Source organism: Eptatretus burgeri, chromosome 9 (assembly GCF_056783735.1).
Source record: "Eptatretus burgeri isolate ZD-2024b chromosome 9, Ebu_testis_v1, whole genome shotgun sequence".
NCBI lineage: Eukaryota > Metazoa > Chordata > Myxini > Myxiniformes > Myxinidae > Eptatretus > Eptatretus burgeri.
The window spans coordinates 75,383,416-75,393,589 of NC_140969.1; the positions used below are offsets into that span (position 1 = coordinate 75,383,416).

A 10,174-nucleotide genomic window follows, 5' to 3' on the forward strand; every position below is an offset into this window, starting at 1 on the left:
ACATAACAATAGTCCATTGATACCACGGAAATATTATTGACTTTCCTGTTGATGATGCTTTGGTTGTGATGTCTACATTGTCTTGCATGGACTGATATTATTGCTCCGAGTTAGCTGCTTTTGAGTAGTGCAGTTTGGACTAGATTATTGATGGAATTGGATCAGGCTACAAACTCCCATTCTGGTGTTGCATTATTGATTTCTACAAACTGCCATTTTGGTGTTGCATAATCCTTTCACAAAATGAGATACTGTCCAATCTGCTAACGCTCACCTATTGATGGTAAAGATCCTATGGTGGGTGCCTTTTGAAATTAAGTGGGCCACTGTGCTGCGAGTAACTTAATCCGCAACATCACTCATCTCTGGTTGTCACAGCCTCTTCCACCAGAATACAGCGGTTAAACACCAAAAGAAGCAAGGCACCACATGGTGACTTAACCGTCATCATGTTGAGGTGTTAAGTGCACTCCTTATTGAGAGAGATGCTCAGTCGTAGACATGCAATTGTTGTTTTGTGAATCTCGAAGAATCAGTGCAATTATAACTCTGAAAGAAAATACTTTCAAAAGTCTTCATTTTGTTTGCAACAGAAAATATTTACTGGATTCTTTCAATCCCACAGGCAACAGTGTACAAAATAAACAATACTATCATATTCCCCCTGCCGTTCAGCATAAGGCCCAAACCACAGCTCAGTCATACATAAACAAAGTTGATTTTTCTGTTTCAAAGTTATATACATACTTACATTTTGTGATGTTAGAAAATGCAAAGAAAGCCAAAACCACCACTAATGTTATTCTTAGGCCAATGGTTCCACCACCACTGTCCATAATGTATATATATATACATATATATATATATATATATATATATATATATATATATATATATATATATATATATATATGATAACTGTCTGTGTGTAGCTAATGCGCACATGATTCCACCTGTACACGCATGGACGCTGGTCTGAGTCGAGATTTCATCTTGACAAACTCTGGGACATTTTCATCGCCTGCTGCAGATGCATTCTCATCAGCAGCAAAGGAAGATTGCTGTGGGATGGATTGGGGAAGGGGGTCGGAGGGCACGGGTGTCATTGTTAGAGCAATAATAAATGCATACTTGACCACATTTAATACGTGAAACAACGAGTGAATACTCTTGAAAAAAATTCAAACAAAATCAATCCGAAAGAGAGAAAAATGCCACTTCATCCATCATGTTCGTGCAATATTCACGTACCAACGCATACTTCCTGCTGCTAATTTACAGCCAACCTCTGTGAAGAGATATTAGTCAAGGCACTAACACACAATGGCCCAGCAGTTTTGAAAGGTAGTGGCATTTTTTTTGAAATGACGTAAATTTCAGTGCGAACAGCACAGTCACCTGTAGACCCTCCTCTGAAGGATAGTTTGGCATGACATGCAAAGCCCCATGCTGGCCTTGCGGCTATTACACATACAACTCAGGTAGTGAGGCATTACAAAAAAATACAAAAGTCATTTTTAAGTGTAACTTAAATATCCTTCGTTTTTCATTATCCAGACCCACCAGCTTGAAACAGTCATTGTAACAAGGACAGATATTTATTTTCAAATAATGTATATAAAACACCGCAAACTAGCCCTTTTTAAAGCGGCTTCGTGATGAATAGTAACCGCTATGGTGGAGTTCTTTTTGTTTTCAAAATAGCCGAATATATTTAAGGTCAGGTCTGAAAATAGCAATAATGAGGCAATGTTTCATTGCTCATTTCAACTCAAAAATTCCATCACGATTCAAGAAATGTGATTGCACATTGTCCGTATGTATATTTTGCCGTTGATGAGATGTGGGCAAAATCTCACCTCTTTCAAGAAGCCATGGACAGTTATTGCTTGGACTCTTTGGAATGGCGTGAAACACATTCAAACACTGTACGTCCCAGAAAAACCGTGCATGGATCCTGGCCATTGAAGGAAACTTGGCTAAATTATTTTTGTAATGGGTAATTGCTGCGATATCACTGCCCATGACTATCTTTACAATGGAGATTGAACAGAGGATACAGAACTCATGCGTCATGATGGTGGTGCGTGTTAATGGACCCTTTACCCTTGTGCTGCAATGAACTTCACCAAAGCCTTATCATCCTCAGTTGGGACATTTATCTACACTACAACTTATCATGTGGGGGACAGGGGGAGTGGGGAGAGACAAAAATAATTTATTTTCATGAAACAATGCCATAGCAAAACAACGTCTCTCATGGTCAAAGTACAAAGTACAAAACATGACTAAACAGGATTGCGAACGTAACCACAAATCAAACCCGATATGCTGGTGTGTGCTGTTGCTCGGAGAACATGACACAGACCATTGGTATGCACCTAATACAAGTCTGACTTTATTGGGAATCAATCTCAGAATACATTATTTTATAGTGATCATCCGACCAACTAAGCTATATTTCTGCCTCGTGTTGGCCTACAACTCATAATGGAAGTTCTTGGGGTTGCTGAGCCAATGATTCGGAGTGGTTACTCAAGCAGACCAAGATGATTGGTATAACGCATAGTCGTGGTCAATATGGGCTTGAAAGAATCTATATCTCCAAAGAGAATTATTGTTCACAGAAGTGCAAAGTTTCTCCCGAGCCCTAACTGTGAAGGTGGTTCAAATGTGACTTGGAATTTTGCTAATACAGTACTCGTAACTCGGATTTCATGCATTTTAACAAAAACGATACCGGATAATTTACAAAGTTCTCTTTAGCTTTAAACAAACGTCCCCATTGAACCCACACACTTTTCCTTTAGTACAGAATTATTTAAAATGTGTACATTGCCAGTGCAGGACATCATACTTAATAGTCTCATTCATCAAAAACCTTCCACCGAATCTAAAGGTGCTCCATAACATGGATGTCCTCGACAGGCAATCACCACTGCACTGCATAACCAATCATCTGTAAATTTAAATGGGTTTGATGTTTTTGTTGAAAAGAAACTTCAGAACGTTTTGCCTTTGTACCGTCTTTTGTCACCTTGCTTGATACCATCTCCATTTTCAGCTCAAGCATTAAAAGCAGGGAACACACAATTATAGGTTTTGGTTCCCAACGTTATAAATACAAATACCTCAAAATGTTTATTTCAAATTTAAATCACATTTCAAACATCCTCAGACCTAAACATGAAATGAACCTTCTTTTGACTCACTGTAGATCATCACTGTAGGTACTGGACCTCTGGCTCAGACAGTTTGCATTAGCAGACCCTCTGATGCTACAACACATTAATATATACCGTATATACACATACAGCGCCGATAGAAAGTCCACAACCCCTTTCAAAATTTTCAACTTTTCTTGCCTTATAGCCTGGAATTAAATTGAATTAAATCAGACTTTTTCCACCTTTATTTACACATCATAACGTAAAACTTCCAAGTGAAAAACAAATTCTACAAATTTCAGAAAATTCATCAAAAAAACAAAATTAGAATATCTTTGTTGGATTAGTGTCCACCCCCTGAGTTAATACTTGGTGGAAGCACCTGTGACAGGAAGTACAGCTGTGAATCTGTTGGGATAGGTCTCGACCAAACTTGCACACCATGATTGGGCAATATTTGCCCATTCTTCTGTGCAAAACTGTTCAAGATCAGTCAAATTGCATGGGTAGAATTGATGGACAGCAATCTTCAAGTCATGCCACAAATTTTCGATTGGATTTAGGACAGGGCTGTGACTGGGTCACTCAAGGACATTCATCTTTTTGTTATTTAGCCACTCCAATGTAGCTTTGGCTGTGGGCTTCGGGTCAATGTCATGCTGAAAGGTGAACTTCCATTCCAATTTAAGCTGTCTTGCAGAGGGCAGCAGGTTTTCCTCTCAGGTTTTTCTGTATTTTATTCCATCCATTTTCCCTGCTATCCTGATAAGTACCACAGTTTGTGCTGATGAGAAACATCCTCAAAACATATTGCTGCCACCACCATACTTCAGAGTCGGGGTGGTACTCTTTGGGTGATGTGTTGTGTTTGGTTTGTGCCAAACGTAACATTTTGCATTTAGGCCAAAAAGTTCCATCTGACCACAAAACTATTTGCCAAATGGCATCAGAATCTCTGGAGTGTTTGGTTTTTCATTCCTCAAATGGGACTCAAGGTGGGTTTTTTGAGTAATGGCTTCCTTTTTGCCACCCTACCGTACAGGCCAGAGTTGTGGAGTGCTTGGGATATTGTTGTAACATGCACACAGTGACCAGTCTTTGCCCAAAAGGCCTGTAACTCTTTGAAAGTTGCCATTGACCTCTTGGTGGCCTCTCTGATCAGACTCCTCCTCAGTTTGTCATCCAGTTTGGAGGGACGGCCTGATCTAGGCAGGTTCTTGGTGGTACCATACGCCTTCCACTTCTTAATGATTGACTTGACTGTGCTCCAAGGGATATTCAAGGACTTTGAAATATTTTTATACCTATCTCCTGATCTGTGCCTTTCCACAACTTTATCCTGGAGGCCTTTTGAAAACTCCTTGGTGCTAATGGTTGAGTCCTTGCTGTGAAATGCATGACCCAGCAGAGGAAACCTACAGGAACAGCTGATTTTATTCTGAAATAATCAGAATCACTGCAATTTAACACAGGTGGAGGCAAATTAACTTGGTGTGTGATTTTGAAGGTGATTGCTTCCACCTGAAATAATTTACGATTGCTGCTATAATGAGGGTAGACACTTATCCAAGCAAGATATTCTTGTTTTGTATTTTTAACTAATTTTCTGAAATTTGTAGAATTTGTTTTTCACTTGGAAGTTGTGGATTATGATGGATAAATAAAGGTGGAAAAAGTCTGATTTAATGCAATTTAATTCCAGGATATATGGCAACAAAAGGTGAAAATTTTGAAAGGGGGAGTAGACTTTCTTTTGGCACTGTATATGTAAGGAATTCGTATGAGTCGAAATTCGCTAATGCGTTACAAAAGTGTGACAGCTGGTCAGAAAAATCATATTCAAATAATTCTGCTCAATTTGTCACTTCTGGAATCATTTGATACCACATTTTTGGGTTTCACTCATTATAAACGCTTCCAGTCACTGGAAAACGAAGAAAATATAGAATGTTTGCCAAAAAAGTGGGGTTAACGTGCGTCAGGTTTGACCGAAATATGAGGGGATAAAATGCCGTTTTTTACATAATAGCAGAGATATCACAGCCATTACGGGCTTTTTCATCGGAAAACAATGATGTGTTGTTTGTGCAGTGCCACTAGGCACACGTCTGTAGCGTCATCACTTCTGTTGTACCTCGTTCACGTGACCTGCAGACCACTTTCACGTGCGTAAGAAATTGACAGACCTGCATCATCAGTTTTGTCGGGCGTTGTTTTGCACGATCGGCCATCCATAGAGGCGATTCATTCAGATCGGTATACTAGAATCACGATGCAATACATATAATTGATATCTTTATTGCAATGCAGCTAAATAGTAAAGCTTATCATCATTTATGCTCCCCCGTGAAACTTTGACGGACACATATTATGCACGTGAACCGAGGAAACATTGCTCCGTATGAGCAATTCGTCGATCTTTCTGGCGAAACGTGTTGCAGAACAAAGGATTCTGAACATATTCTCTGGGGGAAAGGTGATTAATATTCTAATAGACATATGCGAGTACAGCTACTAGGGGTACGCAAATGCGTTCTACGTGGACGTCACAAAACGAGTGCATCGGAATCAACGTTTTTCGGAACAAGATATGTAAAATCGGACAAACGATGACTTTCGATGCCGCGCACTTTATTACGGACGTGTCCTACGATATGTAACTACGTAGTGGGAATAAAATATCTTCCACCAAAGGTATCCAAAAAAAGAGGCAAAATTATAACGTACCGAATTCCTTGAAGGCAATGTAACGCATTAGCAAATTTTGACTCATATTTCAGAAAAAATTTATTTGATATTTGTATTTATTTTATAAAATCTGGCAGTGACAATGTCCATTTTCACAGGACCTGAAATTATAATGACAAGAAAGTTTGAAATTATAATGACAAGAAAGTTTCAAGCAACTGCTGTCACACCAAGATGTCAACCATTCTTCCCCTTCCATGGGAAATCCAAGCAACATTGAAAACAATTAGTGCTTCTGCCACGATACCACCTTACCTTACACTGAATCGGTTTCACAAATGGTGGAAGAGCAAGACAGAATGCAGAAAGTCTGTTTGATAGAAAGGCAAAGACATCAAAAGAATGATGAAGATAAAAGCAGCCTGGATCTCAGAGAAAGGAATGAATGCATGCTTCCTTGTGGAGACAAGTGAACACATGCTTCCTTGTCGATGAATGCAATGATAAACTTGGTCAATGAACACTTGCCTCCTTGTAAAGACAAAGAGTGGGTTGCAAAAAGTAGGCAATCCTAGACCAAAACAAAAAGCTTGTAGAAGAAGAGGCCAGCAACATATCTGCCATAAATTAGCTTTGGCATCCTGTTTTAAGATGCTATTAATGCCTGTAGCTTTAGCTTCTGTCTCGGATTACAATGTGTACCACTGTGGTTCTAGTTCACAGTGTAGAGCAGCATTGCCACCCATATGGTGTGCTTGGCAGGATTGTTTTTCGTGTTGTGTCCAAACACCCTTAACAGATCTCTCGAGACAACAATGTTTGCCCAAGTGATAAATGCTGATATGGTGGTAAAAGCTAAGTATTTCAAAGAAATGAAATTCTACCTAAAATTCATCACATTAAAGCATATAATTTGTAAAATGGAATTTACCGAGAAATCGGAAACTAACAAGATTTAAGATCAAGTTTCGAGTGGCTCGCTTAGTGTTCACATTTGAACAGATGTCGTGTTCTACAGGGATCCAAGGTTCCAATCCTATAAACTTTGTTTGTTAACTTGTCCATTGTCTCCTGATGTCCTCGTAATTCACGGAGAAGTTTAGTAACATTTTGCGTCCTTGTATGACATTTAATGTATGTACAAGGTACTCCATGGACCTTAGACACTGAAATAATGGTGGAATAATGATGAGATCTTACAGGTCAGGTGACAAGAGTGGACATAAAGTCTATCTGTTGCAGAAACACACACCCACAAACACCCCTTATGAGCAGGAGGCAGCCATTCCATGCCTGCACTGCACCAACCCCAGAATCCATCACCCATCCACACACAAGCTACTTGCGAGTCCTGCCAATATCCCCATACCCCTCATCTCCAATGCATCCAGGTACCTTTATAATTCCAATTTAAACCTTTATACCCCCTCTCTTCTGCCACGATATTCCCAGGGAGTCTATTCCATTCCATGCAAATAAACCTGTTGCAGGAACATTGCAACAACATAAAAAGGTAAAGTATGTCAAAGGGTTATTCAAGGAAGTAGAAATGTTCAACATGCACTAAGAACACTGGTCTCTGAGCATTACCTTGAGAAACATCCATTTCCTGAAGGAGAGCTTTTGTTTACTCAAAAAAGCAGGCTGCTGGTTGTGGAGAAAGCTTTTCATTCAATTTGCAGGCTCTTTGTACCAGATGGCTCAGAAAACACGAGGGTAAAACAAGCAGCAGGAAAAAAGTGGATAAAGGTAGTATGGAGAAAAAAAAACTGCAAGTATTTGTGGAAGTAATTACAGAAGTTGTCAACATTTTTAGGTGAAATTAAAGTTGATCAATGCTTCGTTAAAGAGCTTATAGCATGCTAGTCCAGGCATCAATGAAAAATTTCCAGACTTTTTGCCCCAACACAGCTCATGCATCATGTGCAGGAAAAATGGCACTCAAACAAAATGGTCAGAAGGTCCGAAAAGGTGTAATAGCCCTGATGTATCTATATTGCTCACCACCATATCAAATCGCCCCCAATCCAAAACCATGATATTTTATACCCTCATTAACCCTCCCCCCCAATCCCTCCTTCAAAATTTCCAATTTTCCCTCCTGAGGGTTTCCTTCTGTATCCATCTTGTTCACCCTATGCATCCTCTACTACCCCCCCCCCCATCCCAATTCCTCCACACACTCATTGTGTCCAAGTCTCCCTTTATCCATCCATCCATTGGGACCATACTATGTATAGAGCGTTGGTGCTGCCAAAGCAGTCTCCTGGGCTATTGGGAACAATTCTGGATTGGTCGCCACTCCAACGCAGGATACTCCAATGACTCAATCAATCTGGTACTCATTTTGCTGTTCTCGGAAGGTTGACAGGCCTCGACTATGTATACAAAAAAATCCCAACAATAAACTTCAACATATTCAGCATTGAAAGTTGATTGATTGAGTAAAAACATCCTACCTCACAGTAAGATCAATCGACAATATCAATCGGATGTTAATTGTGACATGCTAACCACCATGGGAACCGAGGAGAAGTTGAAGTTTTGGATGTTAAACCTTCGTCTTATTTTGTTCTGATGCACTTTTCTTACACAACTTCCCCAAAGTCAACATTGACTAGCATTAATCCACATTGGAATAGAGGTTCCCATGATTATGTCCCAACCTAAGATCTGCTGGAATTTTCTGAAAGCCAACTGGGAGGCTTTCATAACAGAAGTGGAGGAGCAATCCACCAGCCTCAACCCTGTCCCGAACAGCTATAGCAGCTTCTGCAAGATTCTGAGAGATGCAACCAAAATCAACACCACACGTGGTTTTCACATATGCTACATATCCAGTTGGTTGCCAGAAATGGACCAACTCCTCCAATAGTAGAAAGTTTTTGGGGATCCAGATGTTGCATCTGAGCTCTTGGAATCTCTGGATATGGTCAGACGATAAAGGTGGTAGGAGACTTTTGAGAGGCTTGCTTTCAATCATTCAAGTAGAAAGGCATGCAACCCACTAAGGCATCTTGGAGCCCCCACCTGCTCAACATCAATCTCCCAAAGTATTGGCTAATGCAGTTGCTTCTATGCTGCTCCTCATCTCTAAAGTTGCTTCAACAAAGGAGGCTCACCGTGAAGTCCGTAAGGAACTCTCCAAGACCATTTCATCATCTCCTTCTACATCCCTGCTTTCTTCCCACTAGACCAGGACTGACATTTACACTGGCCCTTTCTCCACCAAATCAAGGAAAGCAGCATGAATTTATGGCATCTATATCCTGAATTCTTGAAGAACTTTGGGCCTTATGAACATTATTGGTTGGTTTTCTTTTCATTTACATTCATGCAACTGGAGTTATACCATCAACCTGGAGAGAAGTTAAAGCCAATGCCATCCTTAAGCGAAGGAAACCTGCTGCTGACTTATCGAGCTATCGGCCCATATCCTTGCTATGTATGACAAACAAGTTATTCAAGTGTGTTCTGGCCAGGCTATCTCCACTGGTAGGGCCCAACCTTCCCAAGGAACAAGCTGGCTTCAGACCTGGTAGGACTTGTGTTGATCAAGTACTTGCACTTACCACCCACACTCAGACTGGCCACCAATGTATGCTCAAGACAGGTGTTGCACTAATTGACCTCTCATGAGCATGTAATACAGTATGGCAACATGAACTTCTACTGAATGCTGCCAGACTTTTCCAGTGCCAAGCCACAATGTGTGTCCTTTCTTCTATGCTTAGCAATCGAAGATATAAGGTTTATCTCAGAAAGCAAACAAGCCCCAAAAGGACTGTGGTGGTCGTATGGCAGCTTAGCTGCCGGGGTAGCTATCATTTCTTGAAGCGCGACTGTGTCGCTGATGCAGTGCCCCTCTAACAGTACACACACTGGAATTGGTACTCATTTCGCCGACCTCGGAAGGATGACAGGCTGAGTCAACCCCCTGGTGTATTAATTCAGCAGCCGACGGGGCTTGAACTCAGGACCCTAGGATCCCAAGCCGCCACCCTAACCACTGAGCCAACACCAGGCTTGACCCCCAAAAGAACTCTGAATGATGGTCTTCCCCAGGGGTCTGTTTTAGGTCCAATCCTCTTCAACATATATGTGAGTGACATGCCTTGTACCACTTCCAGAAAGTTTGACAACACAGATGATCTTGCCCTTGCTACTCAAGCAATCAACCTTGAAGATCTCAGCAGTACCCTTTTCCCAGACTTAAAGGTAATGGAGCAATACTTCATCAACTGGCACCTCTGCCCAAACCGAACTAAGGCGACAGTTACTACTTTCCATCTCAGCAACTGACTGGTTAACATAAAACT

General features: G+C 40.8%; 1 protein-coding gene across 3 annotated transcripts in view; it reads right to left on the minus strand.

The window, feature by feature from the left end:
- Positions 1–891: 891 nt before the first annotated feature.
- Positions 892–10,174, minus strand: part of LOC147020375 (uncharacterized) — an 87,966-nt gene continuing 78,683 nt past the window's right edge. For all 3 annotated transcript variants that reach the window (XM_085895710.1, XM_085895709.1, XM_085895708.1), the window contains one exon: positions 892–1,061. Coding sequence is in view for 2 of the 3 variants with exons in the window: in XM_085895709.1 (XP_085751835.1) it covers positions 933–1,061 (129 nt within the window). In the remaining variant the exon portion in view is untranslated. The remainder of the gene's footprint in view (positions 1,062–10,174) is intronic.